The sequence below is a fragment of the Equus przewalskii genome, chromosome 3 (genome assembly GCF_037783145.1).
Source record: "Equus przewalskii isolate Varuska chromosome 3, EquPr2, whole genome shotgun sequence".
NCBI classification, from domain to species: Eukaryota; Metazoa; Chordata; class Mammalia; order Perissodactyla; family Equidae; genus Equus; species Equus przewalskii.
In genome coordinates this window covers 75795552-75809532 of record NC_091833.1, presented here as the reverse complement: position 1 = coordinate 75809532, position 13981 = coordinate 75795552, and the positions used below count along the sequence as shown (strand labels likewise).

The following is a 13981-nucleotide window of genomic DNA, read 5'->3' as shown; positions in this document are numbered from 1 at the left end:
AGTCTTTTGGAAGCACAGAGTGAAGAAATAATTGATTTCTTTTGGAAATCTAGAGCCAGTTTCATGGGGGAGGTAGCATTTTAGACTGAAGTTGTACAAAGGGTATTTGAATCTGAGAGATGGTTTGAGCAAGGGCCTAGATGCATGAAGGCATGAGATAGGGGAACAATCAGTAGGCATGTCACTTTAGTATAGCTGCAGTGTAAATGCATGAGCGTGAAACTTGGTCTCATAGCATGGAGAGAGCAGGTTGAATTTGGAGAATGAAGACTCCTCCAGCATTTTGTTTGTTTGTTTTTGGTGAAGACGATTGGCCAATGTCTGTTGCCAGTCGTCTTCTTTTTGCTTGAGGAAGATTGTCACTGAGCCAACATCTGTGCCCATTGTCCTCTGTTTTGTATGTAGGATGCCACCACAGCATGGCTTAATGAGCAGTGTGTAGGTCTGTGCCTGGGATCCAAACTGGTGAACCCCAGGCTGCCGAAGCAGAGCACGTGAACTTAACCACTACATCACCAGCTGGCCCCCCATCCAGCTATTTTGAGCAAGGAAGTAATCCAATTAGGAATATCATTCTGGCAGTCATGTAAGGGATAGATTAGAGTCAGATATGGTATTACCAGGGGGATAGTTTAGAGGTTTTCACAGTGGTCTAAGTGAGAAATGGTAAGGTCCTTAGGAAATGAAAAAGAGTAAGGAGTGAGACACCTGTTGAAATACACTTGGTAGGATTTGATGACTGATTGGTTGTGTAATGATGAGAGGAAAGAAAGGAATTGGAAATACTGGTGGTGTTCCTGGCTTGGGTGATCAAGGAGAGAGAGGTACTATTAATAAGTTTGGGACCCACATTAGAAGAAGGAAGAGATTTTAGATATAAGATAATAAATTCAGTTTTTGACATGTAGATTTTGAGTTGCTGCCACAACATCTAAGAAATGATCTTCTAAAAGTGAGTTGCAAATGCAGTTTGAAAGGTCAAATCTAGAGCTGTGCAGTTTTTGATATATTAGTATTTATAGTTTACTATGAAATTGCTGAAGGAATATGCAGAGTGAGAATAAAGCCAGAGACAAACAGACCTTCAGGGACCAGGAAAGGAAATCGGGAGGAGATTTGAGATGTAGTTGCTAAGGAGGAGAATCAGGAGTTTGCTGGACCAGATTCTTAAGGAGACTGGACAACAGGTAAAGCGGTGCAGAGAAGTCTGAAGAGTATGAGAATGTTGACTATTAAAGGAAGTAGTATAGTTCTTTGGCACAATTCTTGTCTTAACTGCATTATTAACAGAATTTTGGCTGTGGGTAACATTATTTATTTAGTAAAGTTTGTCTTGTAAGTAGTGGATTTAAATTATTGACTGTAATAGGGGATCTAATATTTTGATAGCAAATTCTCTCAGGTTGGAAGATTTATTTTCAAAGTCCTCCACAAGGGGTTACTCTTGTCCAGAAAAACAAAATCTGCTATTTGTGGACAACATGCTCATATCGTTGGGCTGTGCTTGCAGTGCTGTGTTTTCTTCAAAATTTAGATAATAGTTGCTTTGTGGCTAGAGAAGAGAAGAAATATAGGTGAAGGATTGGATTTGAAATCACATGTTCCTTTGGTGCTGATGTGAAGTGGTGAGGGCGTGGTTGGTGGGGACTACATCCCTTTCAGTTCTCTTATTGTCTCGTGCCTTAGTCATCTTATCTATTTCAAAACTTTATTTTGAGAGAATTTCAAACTTAGAGAAAAGTTGTAAGCCTAGTGCAAAGAACTCCTATGTACTTTTCATCCAGATTTCCTAGTTCACATTTTACCACATTTTCCTTATTCTTTCCCTTTCTCTTTCACCCCATGCCATTTGAGAATAAGTTGCAGACATGAAGCCACATCACTCTTTAGTTCTTCAATGTATGTTTCCTAAAAACAAGGACATTCTGCACAGTACAGCCATCAAAATCAGGAGGTTATCATTGATACCCATCTAGTTAGGAGTCCCCAATTCAAATTTTGCCAGTTGTCCTAATAATATCCTTTATACATGTAGGATCTAATCCAGGATTGTGGCTTGCATTTAGTTGCATGTCTCTTTATTTAGTCTCCTTAATCTGAAACAGTTCCTTAGTCTTTCCTTGTCTCTCATGGCCTGGACATTTTTGAAGAGTCCAGGCAAGTTACTTTGTACATTGTCTCTCAATTTGGGTTTGACTTGTTTTCCCATGATTATATTCAGGCGATGAATTTTTGTCAGGACTAGCATAGAAGTGTTGCAGCCTTCTCAGTGCCTTATCAGTAGCCACATGCTGTCTACTTGTCCCATTATTAGTGATTTTAACTTTTGTCATATGATTAAGATGGTATCTGTCAGGTTTCTCCACTTTTTGTTAATTTTAAGTATTTTGTACTTATTAGTAAGTAATAAGTCTTTTGTGAGGAGATACTTTGAGATGATGTAAATATCTTCTTCCTTGTCAAACCTTCAGCCGTTAGTGTAGCACGATGATTGTTGCCTTAAGGTGATTTACTAATTACATCATTCTTTCCATTTTGATGCTGAAATTGTCCCAGATTTTCCAGTGGGAGCACCTTCAAGATGACTCCTGATAGGTCCTCATCATTCTTTAAGCACTTCCTTATATTTTGCCTCATCTTGAGCTTTCCTTCTCCTAAATCTGGAGTCAGCCATTTCTCCTTTTAGTGAAGGATAGTATGTAGAAACCAAAGTCCGAGTGCTAGATGTGCTCCTTGCTATTAGAATGTCATAGTTTCTAGGTGCTCTCAGCTGACAGAGCTAGGAAAATAGTGTAGGCATAGAACCACAAACATACCTTTATCCATTTTTATATCTGTGTATATTAAAGAACTATGAATTCACACCAGTGTTTTCTACCCCAATCGAACACCATAGTTTATTTTAGAACTTTATTTAGAACAAAATTTTTTGTTTGTTTTGGAACTCTGTTCTCTGACAGTGAGAAACCTGGCTCTCATTGTCCACAATATATTTACTTATTTGCTCAATCTATTGATGTAAGCTGTCTCCTGACCATCCTGGCTGAATTATTGCCCCTGGCCCTGCCTAACACGCCAGCTGCATAGGCCAAATTCTGAGCCCTAACCAAGGGAAGGGATTGATCAGGTTATCTTAAGGAATGTCTTTGATTAGTATCATTCCTGTTTCTATGGAGTACTGTTACCCTGGTTGACATCTGGAAGCAAAGATCCTTATGACAAAAGTTTGCCGTAACTCAGAGTGGGTCAGGGGACTTAGAGCCTCCTCAGTGCTGAGCTGAGACTTAAAGTGGGTGAGGACAAAGTGGCAGGAAGGGTTTGGACTTGCCTCACAGGTGGGTTGTAATCCTAGACTTCGCATAGTCCTTGAACTCACAGATATTTTTAACATAGTTACTAATACTTATTGAGCAGTTTGTGTGAAACACCATCCAAGGCACTTTACGCATGTAATTTCTAAGCATCATAAAAGCTTTGTGATGTTTCTTCACTTGTAAAATGAGAATAATAATAGTACCCACCTCACAAACCTTTTATGATGATTACATGGTTAAATCCATTTAAAACTCATGGCTTAGTGCCTAGCACTTAGTAAGGGAAGAATAAATGTTAGCTGATTAGTAATAGTGATGTTTGTATCATCTGTTTTATCAATGTAGAGACAGAGTCAGAAAGGTTATTTGCCCAAAGTCACACAACTTAAGAAATATAAATCCAGAATTTAAGTTCTGGTCTTTTTCCTTTTGACCATATGTAGGCCTTTCACTCCCATCTCCCTTTCTTGCGCTCTTTCCTCTTCACTACATTGCTTTTCTTTTTTTTTTTTTTTTAAAGATTGGCACCTGAGTTAACATCTGTTGCCAATCTTCTTTTTTTTTCTTTTTCTTCTTCTCCCTAAAGCCCCCACAGTGCATAGTTGTATATTCTAGTTGTAGGTCCTTCTGGCTCTGCTCTGTGGGACGCTGCCTCAGTATGGATTGATGAGCAGTGCTACTGCGCGCCCAGGATCTGGTGAAACCCTGGGCTGCCAGAGCGAGGCGCGTGAACTTAACCACTCGGTCACAGGGCCGGCCTCACTACATTGCTTCTTGATTTGGCGCTTTTAAGTTAAGAAGAAAATTTTAGAAATATAATTCAGAAGTTTACTGTTTTTAGCTAAATTTAGCTGATCTCAGACTTGTCCACATACCTTGGATAAAGGTTGTAGAGTGGAGGGGGTTGCCTCCTGGACTGTGGTAGATGTAGCACATATGGACGATCCAGGGATTTTCGTATGAGAGGCAGGAAAGTCCTTGTCTTGACAAGGGCCAAGACAGCTGACCACCTAAAAGGCAGTGCTGCCTGGAGAAGAAGGGGGATAATAGGCAGTGCTCTCCCAAAACATGAGGACGTGCTAGGGAAGTCTTGCCTGTTCCATGCATCAGAGATGTCACGTATGTCCTACTGCTGGCTTCCCCAGTAATAGGATCTCATCATCTCTCTCAAGACTCTGCAAATTCTCGAGTCTTTTCACGTCTCCCCTGCCTTCAGGATCCTGTGTCTTTATATTTATACACTTTCTCTGCATTATGCTTCTTGATCGTTTGTGAAACTTAAAATTCTTAAGTTCTCCCAAAGAATCCACACAAAAGGATGGTGACCAATATGGATGTTACTAAAGGTTTCTTAGAGGAAGTCATTTAGATTTCAAGAGGAGTTTTCATTGCACACCTGAGGAGTGACTCTTTGATTTTTCAGGTCTCTGAAGACCCTTCTTGGCTGCCTGCCACCGGGAGCTTTATCTCTGGCCTTTCCCAGGAAGGGCTCAGCTTCCCTAACACTGCCCTTCCCTTGGAGAATTTCACACTCCCCTTCCTCTTCAAGCAGAACATTTTAGCTTTTTCTGCTCCAAATTTACATACAGAAAGCCATCAAGGTGCTCTGAAGAACAAATGCCCACTTGTTATTATGATCCTTCTTCTTAGAGAGCAGTTGGGGTTATATTTAGCCCGAAGTGTTCAGTGTTATCTGTTAAACAGGGCTTGTAGTCTCAGATTCCTGCCGAGTTAGGCAGGATTGGTGAGCAGTTGGTGAGTTGGAGAGATGTTTACCTGGGGTTAGGCCTGTTCAGCTTCAGCTATGGGTGTGATGTGTATATGCAAACACGGTGATGCCAGATCTGATTTTTCATGAAAAGTTTGAAGTCTAAGCTTTTGTGTGAATTTACTTTTTAAAATGTTATGAATGAATTCAAGTTAAAAACATACTCTGGAATCAGCTACCTTGCCAGTGTGTTTTAAATAGCCAGCGGAAAGCTTTTCGTGGTACAGAAGCCAGAGCTTTTAAGGAGCAAATATAGTTGTCAGGGAGGAGGGCCTGCCCTTTGCGTGTTATCTCTTTCTCCACATCTGTTCCTACCTTGGGTTGGGAATTACTTGGAATTGAAGACATAAAGGAGTGTATCTTCAGTGTCCCCAACCCAGACCAGCATCATCATCACCCTAAACCTGCACTCCGCCTGTTAAAACCCTTGCCCCCCTGCTGTACACATAAAGGAGTAAATGAATGAGATGGAAGGGAGGGTTGTATTTTGGAAATTGAATTTAGCTTTAAGGAAGCAAATATAAACTGTTTATTCAGATAACCAAAACATTCAGTCATCCAGATTTTGGTTCTTTTGTATTCTGTAGTCACAGTTTTTACTCCACATTTGAAATATTTAAATCAAGATATTATGTTAATTATAGCTTTAGGGGCTGGCCCTGTGGTCGAGTGGTTAAGTTCTTGTGCTCCGCTTTGGCATCCCAGGGTTTCGCCAGTTCGGATCCTCGGCACGGACATGGCACCACTCATCAAGCCATGCTGAGGTGGCACCTCACATGCCACAACTAGAAGGACCCACAACTGAAAAAAAAAATACAGCTATGTACTGGGGGACTTTGGGGAGAAAAAGGAAAAATAAAATCTTTAAATAGAATAGCTTTAGAGTTGAGTGTATTTTCTTTTCTAGAAAATCTGATGATTCACATATATGTGAATTATGTTCATTGAAACCCCACTCGCATTGAATAATCATTTCTTTTTTCTTTTAATTTTTATTGAGTTAATGATAGGTTACAATGAACAATCATTTCTTATATTGCAGTCTACTAGTTTATAGTGTGTTTTCAAGTTTTTTTCTTACTTTAATACTTGTTACTTTCTTTACAGTCTCATCAAAAGTAGTTTTGGCAGCTGCAGCTAAGAATAAGGTTGTAGTGGGGAAGATAATACCACTGTTTTGGTGGCATCGGGAGGGTCTAGGAACAGAACAGGGCTGGGAAGAGGAACAGCAGAGTAGTACCAGGTTCAAACCTAAAACCAGAAATCAGGAGACAAGGAGCTGGGGCTCGAGCCTGTTGCTTATTAACTTTGGGATCATGAATAATTTATTTAATTAGCTCTTTCTCATAATAAAAATAACAATACTTGTTTATGGCATAGGGTTGCTGTGAGAATCGTGAAACTTGGTTTAGGGAGGCACTTCATAAATACGAGTGACTTGTATATATAATCACTGATGATAAGAATGGATACATTGGGAATGACTACTGTGTTTTTCTTTGAGGAAGATTAGCCCTGAGCTAACTGCTGCCAATCCTCCTCCTTTTGCTGAGGAAGACTGGCCCTGAGCTAACATCCGTGCCCAGCTTCCTCTACTTTATGTGTGGGATGCCTACCACAGCATGGCTTATCAAGCTGTGCCTTGTCCGAACCTGGGATCGGAACCGGCGAACGCTGGGCCACCGAAGCGGAATGTGCGCACTTAACTGCTGCGCCACCAGGCCCGCCCCAAGGAATGACTACTCTTAAGATTTGCATATATTAATCATTAAGGTATCAGAGTAGTTGCCTCACAGATCACTATTCCAGGAGGAGTAGACTTTGATGGTTACCATGGTGAAAAACATCTGTGGCAAATATGATTAAATAAAAAGGAACAGTTTTTCTTTGTTTCCCAGATGATGCTTTGATGTATGCTCTTGAATGTGTTAACAGGTATCAACTCAATTGTGGCCATTGCATCGTACACGGGGTATAATCAAGAAGACTCTGTTATCATGAATCGCTCAGCTGTAGACCGAGGCTTTTTCAGGTCAGCTATTTATAAAAGTTGTCAAAACACAGAGTGGAAATATTAATTATTTAATCAAAAAAGTTCTTTAAAAATAACTAACTTGTATGTATCTAAACTTTTTGGTGGTTTTGAAGGGTAGGCTGGAAGAAATTTTGATCTGACAATAGAGAAAATTTTCTGTTAAGGTGTATAATCTTTTGTCTGCATTCGCGAAGCTTTGTGGGTATCTGGCAGGCACATGCTGTTGTATGGATGTCTGCATAGAGGTTAGTGTGGGAAATCAGTGCCCTTCCAGAGAGCCCTGGTTGATGGTCAGGAAAAACTGAAGACACTGCTTCTTGTATCTCAGGATTTTCAGATGCCAATATTTTGAGCCCCATTTTTGGTAAGCAAATATATGTTTGCATTTAGATAATTTAGAAACATCTTAAGAAGAAATAAAAATAAAGCTATGATCCTAGGGCCGATAAATAACTGCTGTTAAAATTGTAGTGTGTTTTCTTTTCAGTCTTTTTTCTCTTATACTTCAATTTGATTATTTTTTGATAATCGTTAATTTCAAATCCATGGCATATGAAGATTGGTTAAAAAACTGGGAATTTAGAAGAGGAGGGGTTTTTTTCTGTCTAGTTTCATAGAATAGCACTAGGAGCAGAGGATGGACATTATAACTTAGTATCACAGGCTTCTCACTAGAAATATTGGAGTGGATCCTAGGTGACCATCTCTCAGGGTCATTGTGGAAGGCTTCTTGTTTTGGGTGGGAAGTTGGAGTCAGTGATGTTAGGTCCTTCCTGTTCTCACATAGAATTCTAGCCGTGTTATGTTATGGGTCAAATGCTACATGTGTGGCCCATGTAATAACATTTAGGACTTAACTTTGACCCTTAATAAAGTTAACCCATGTCCCAGATTCATGGTTTAAATTGTCTCCCAAATATCAATTCAGTCAAAATTATTGGTATGTTCTAAGCCCTATTATTAAAGGCAAATAGAAGTTACCTTTAGAACCATGTGTTTTTAGGTCTGTTTTCTATCGATCATACAAAGAACAGGAGTCTAAAAAAGGATTTGATCAAGAAGAAGTTTTTGAGAAGCCTACACGTGAAACATGCCAGGGTAAGTGATACTGACATTTAAATTATGGAATTCAAAGTTAACTTACCATAATTTTTCTGGGTTCCCCCCGTTTTTTTTTTTGCCATGTAGGAGTATATTTTCATGTCATTTTTAGAGCTCATATTTAAGAAAATATGTGTTTGCCTAGTCTTTCACCTAGGACTGTGCTTGCTATAGTCCTTCTGTCCTAGTGGGTCCTGCACTGAGGAGATTATTTAGGAAATCAGAGAGGTCATGTAATTTCATGGAATACACCTCAGCCCCATTCTTACTTGTACTGTGTTCTCTCCCTTAGTTTATGAATTTGCTTGGGAGCTCCTTCCCCTCTTCAGATTGTGGTGTGACCATAATATTTGTCTAGCCACAATATTTGTATACATTTAACAAATAAATAATGAGAGGATACCTAGCATTTTTTGTTTCTTCTAGAAAGCTCAACCTTATTTTCTTCTACTTGTTATTTTCACAGACACTTAAAAACTATATATACAGTGAGGTGGATGGGATGTCCCAGGGAAATAGGGTATCTCAGCTACAATTCTGACTTCTGATAGTATTGGGTGAAGTAAAATGTGTTTTGTTTCCTTAGGCATCTTCCTATTACTCATTTCCTGTGGGTGGTTCTGTGAGATAGTGAATTGATATTCAGTGGAGTTAGGATTACATAAGATGAAATTCAAAGTTTCTGTGGGAGCATATGTGTAGAGGGCATAGATATTCTTTCTCATGTAATATAGAGATCAGAAGATGACAACAAGCTTAGCGAAAGTTGCCCAGCAAATGGAGAATCTTATTTTCCAATGTTCAGTCCAGTGTTTTTTTAGAGTTCAGAATAGTCTTTAATATTTGAAATAAGGGCATTATATTATCACTACACATGGTTTGTGGTATTAGAGATTCATGTGAACTTCTCTATGACTTGGAACTGATTTATGATTTATGGTTTCGGTTTTTAATCTTTTTTGGGGGATTATGTGACATTTTAAATACTTTTCTCTATGATAGTACCATTTCAGAAAATTCCATGTTTGTTTCCTTGCAGGTATGAGGCATGCCATCTATGACAAGCTGGATGATGATGGTTTGATAGCTCCTGGGGTTCGTGTATCAGGAGATGATGTTATTATAGGCAAAACAGTCACCTTGCCTGAAAATGAAGATGAATTGGAGAGCACCAATAGGCGCTATACCAAGAGAGACTGTAGTACTTTTCTCAGAACTAGTGAGACTGGCATTGTGGATCAGGTTATGGTAACTCTCAACCAGGAAGGATATAAATTTTGTAAAATCAGGGTAAGTATAGCTTTGTTATATCGCTATTTATAGAAAGTAAACCAGATTAATTTAACTAACCTGTTTTTATATGAATTCAGGTACGCTCTGTTAGAATTCCACAGATTGGAGACAAATTTGCTAGCCGACATGGTCAAAAGGGTACTTGTGGTATTCAGTATAGACAGGAGGTACGTATCTTTTATCTCTCTCACCCCTGACCCAAAGTTTTGTTGAACATTTTATTAAATCAAAATTTGCTTTAACTTAAGAACTCAAAGGTAGTGGAGGCTTGACTTTTAATTTTAGTTTTAAATATATGAACATACGATGTTGCACAGAATTTAGATCATGGAAAAGTTCAGATGGGGGGGTCAGTTCTAGTTCCATAGCTAAGAGATATAAGTTTGTTTAAGTCTCTTTTTAAAAATTCCTTTATAGGATATGCCTTTCACCTGTGAAGGTATCACCCCTGATATCATCATTAATCCCCACGCCATCCCCTCTCGTATGACTATTGGTCACTTGATTGAGTGTCTTCAAGGGAAGGTAAGAGATTTTCTTTAAAAACAGAGGTTTCAAACTGATATTTCTTCCAGAATGACAGGTGATTTCTCTCATATTTGAGGCAGGGTACTTTGGAAAAAACTCATATGATACTTAATTTTCCTGCTTTTCAATTGGTTATGATTATACCTTTTCTTTTTGCAAAAATTTGCAAAGTAATGGCTAATTCAGAATTTTTATAAAATTTATTGCATCCAACCTCTGCATACATATATGGTTGTCCTTTTGACTCGTTCTTCTCTATAGATGAAGAGTTAATTCATTGGTGGTTAGTTCAGTGTGAACTTATTTTATAGCTGTATTATTAGCTATGTGTGCATCTCTCAGTGGAGATTTTCTGTTTTTAAGTATCTTGTTAAGGTAGAATGGCTGTAGCCTAACACATGAATGGCTTAGTTTTAGGGCATTAAAATGTCCTTTTCCTTGAGCCATAGGAAATATTAGGGCATCTTTTCTTTTTCTTTGTATCTCATCCCATGGATGTCTTCCTATTTGAAGGCTTATAATTGAGTTTTTCTTTTTAGGTAAATTAGATTATTATAAATATGTAATGTATTAATGAAATGAACCTTAATGAAAAATCTTCCCTTTTCTAGAAAGTTTTTTTAATTGATATAAAAAATATATATATTTTTTGTCATAGATTTCTAAGGGGAGACAGAAGGAAGCAGGCCTTTAAAAGACTACTTTTTTTTTAAAGGTATCAGCTAACAAGGGTGAAATTGGTGATGCCACTCCATTTAATGATGCTGTTAATGTGCAAAAGATTTCTAATCTTTTATCAGATTATGGTTACCATCTCAGAGGAAATGAGGTATGTTTGCTCTTACGTTAGTAATTTGTTACGTTTATTCTTTTTTGTATGTGTGTAGTTTCATTCTTAAAAAATTAAACCTTTTCTTAATTATAATACATACTTCAGATATGTGTACAAATCATAAATGTACAGCTTGATGAGTTTTGACAAAGTGAACACATCTCTGTAACTGGCACCTAGATCTCGAAAAGAAAATTGTCAGAACCCTTTATGCCTAGAGGCCCCCTCTTGTGTCCCCTTCCAGTCACTGCCTTCCCACCCCTACCCCAAGGTAACCACTCGCGTGACTTCTAACAGTATAGATTAGTTTTGTCTGTTTTGATTTTTCTAAAGATGGAATCATACAGTATGTGCACATACATTCTTTGAACTTGTTTAATTTTTTTAAGTGTATGCTTCAAAATCTGTCTGTTTCAGGTCCTGTACAATGGGTTCACTGGTCGAAAAATCACATCACAAATTTTTATTGGCCCCACTTATTACCAGCGTTTGAAGCATATGGTGGATGATAAGATTCATTCTCGTGCTAGGGGGCCTATTCAGATCCTTAACAGACAGCCCATGGAGGGTAGATCTCGGTAAGAGAGCTGCATTATTATCATTGTTGTTAATTAGCCTTTTTTAATGAAGAATGTCAAACACATACAAAAATAGAGATAATGGTATAATGAAACCCCCATGTGTCTGTCGCCTCACTTCAATAATCATCAACACACGGCCAATTTTTGTTATATCCATCTCCCTATCAATCCCTGATTATTTTTAAGCAAAGCCCAGATATCAGGTAATTTCTTCTTTAAATATTGCAGCATATATGTATAAAAGAGTAGTTCTCAAATTCTTGATTCCAGGACCACAAAGAGCTTTTTTTTATGTTGAGTTTTGTCAATTGATGTTTATCATGTTAGAAATTAAAATTGAGATTTAAAATATTTATTAATTTATTAAAAATAACACTAATAAACTCATTACACATTAACATAAATAACATGAATTTTAATGAAAAAATATTTTCCAAATAAATTTAGTGATGAGTGACATTGGTTACCTTTTTGCAAATCATTTTTTTTGGTGAGGAAGATTGGCCCTGAGCTAACATCTGTTGCCAGTCTTCCTTTTTGCATGAGGAAGATTGGCCCTGAGCATCCATGCTTATCTTCCTCTATTTTTTATGTGGGATGCCACCAGAGCATGGCTTGATGAGTGGCACCCAGGATCTGAACCCATGAACCTTGGGCTGCCAAAGTGGAGTGTGTGAACTTAACCACTCTGCCACTGGGCCAGCCCTTGCAAACTGTTATTTTTAATAATCTGGATTACTAGAGACAGCTGGGTTCTTGTGTCTGCTTCTCATTCATTCCATTGCAGTATTTTATTTTTTATATTTAAGTATATGAGGAAAATCTGACCTCACACAGATAAGCTGTTGGAAAAGGGAGGAATATTTTAATAACCTTTTCAGATGATTGTGGATATTCTTTTTTGATGTTACACCAAGAGGACAAGTTGTACTTTCTTAAAGGTTAGTTGTGATGTAGAATCTGAAACCATATCAGATATTCATATTTAAATCCATTGGCCTGAGTTGTACTTTGAATCTATCTTTTACACATGCATAATTTTGTAGCATCATAATTGGTCATTTGGAAAATATTGGTTCACTGAGTTATGCAGATTTTTAAATGTCAACACATTTCATTGTACCAAAAAAAAAAAACACATCGCGTTTGTGAATAGCCCCACCGATGTCATCAGAAAAGTCTTTTTAAGTATTGGGAAGTTATCAAGCCCATGGTGTTGGATTGATGTTTTAAAAATCCTGACTTTTGATTAAAAACTCAATTTTTAATCATTTTCAACAAATACTTAAAATTATTTTCCTTGAAGTTTCCTTGTCTTCATTTAAAAAAAAAGTCTGCCGAATATCTAAGTTTGAATTATCATAGCTGGTGTTAATGTTGGTGAATTAATGCAGCTTGGATCAGCTCTTTTTTTCAAGTGAAAAAGATAGTCCAGGGTAAAAGTGACTATTTCAGAACCGTGCAAGTGCTTTTCTTCAAGACAACCATCCTCAGTATACAGCAGAAGTGCTTTATGAGAACTTCCCATTTTGTCATAGAATATTAAAAAGATGTGTACTCGGGACAGGGTTTAATAAAACTAATCATTTTTACTGCTTCATTAAAGACATTCTTAGGTAAAACTGGCATTCCCCCCCTTTCCCCCTTCACTGGCAGTGGAGAGTATGACTGCTAGTAAAGGTTGGTTTCACTGCCTTGATTTGTGTTCAGGTACCAGCAGTTTTATTCAGTTATTTTTGTGAACATTAGTGCAAAATCAACACAGTGAAAGAAGGAAATGTGTTGTTAGTATTACTATTTTTTGTTTTCACCCTTACGGAGTCCACAGACCACACTTTGAGAACCTCTGTTTTACAAGATTAGAACATTAAAAAAAATAATAACCATAGTACCTTCTTAATATTTTTAAATATCCAGTGTTGAGATTTTCCTGATGATTGCATGATTTTTAAAAAGGTTAGTTTTAATCAGGATACAAACAAGGTCCATGCTTTGCAATTGATTGATGTGTCTTTTTTTTTTTTTAAAATCTGTAAGTTGCCCTCCAACTTTTTTTTCCTTGCAGTTTATTTGTTGAAGAAACTGGACTGTTTGTCCTGGGGGGTTTCTCACAGTCTGGATTTTTCTGATTGCGTGGCTGGGGTGTGCGTTCCTGTTTTTCTTGTAAATAGCTAGTTAGACCTAGAGCCTTGAGGAAGGGTTTGTGTTCTTTTGCAGTAGTACTTCTTAGGCGGTATCGTTTACTTCCAATATCTGGTTGTTTCACTTTTATGATTTTAGCAGCTATTAATGATCTTCACCTAAAGCCCTTAATTACATAGGGATTGCAAACTGATGAGATTCTAATTGCATCATTCCTTCGTTTATTAGCTGGGATACTTTTATGGAGGGAAACTTTGTTTCCTCAACTGGTTGCTTGGTGACATAGTTCACATAGTAAAGTCTTGTCAGTGCTTGATTCTTTCCCTTTATTTACTAGTTTTCAAAATGATGAATTGGTTGTCTAGCATCCGTCAGAGTTGACCAGTC

At 37.7% G+C, this 13981-nt stretch overlaps 1 protein-coding gene across 1 annotated transcript in view; it reads left to right on the top strand.

Annotated features, from left to right (window-relative positions):
- The window catches only part of POLR2B (RNA polymerase II subunit B), a 44517-nt gene that overhangs the window by 28810 nt on the left and 1726 nt on the right, over window positions 1–13981 (top strand). Inside the window, exons 18-24 of the mRNA XM_008528626.2 lie at window positions 7018–7114; window positions 8121–8215; window positions 9258–9508; window positions 9589–9678; window positions 9929–10036; window positions 10755–10868; window positions 11289–11449. Of these exons, the coding sequence (XP_008526848.1) occupies window positions 7018–7114; window positions 8121–8215; window positions 9258–9508; window positions 9589–9678; window positions 9929–10036; window positions 10755–10868; window positions 11289–11449 (916 nt within the window). The remainder of the gene's footprint in view (window positions 1–7017; window positions 7115–8120; window positions 8216–9257; window positions 9509–9588; window positions 9679–9928; window positions 10037–10754; window positions 10869–11288; window positions 11450–13981) is intronic.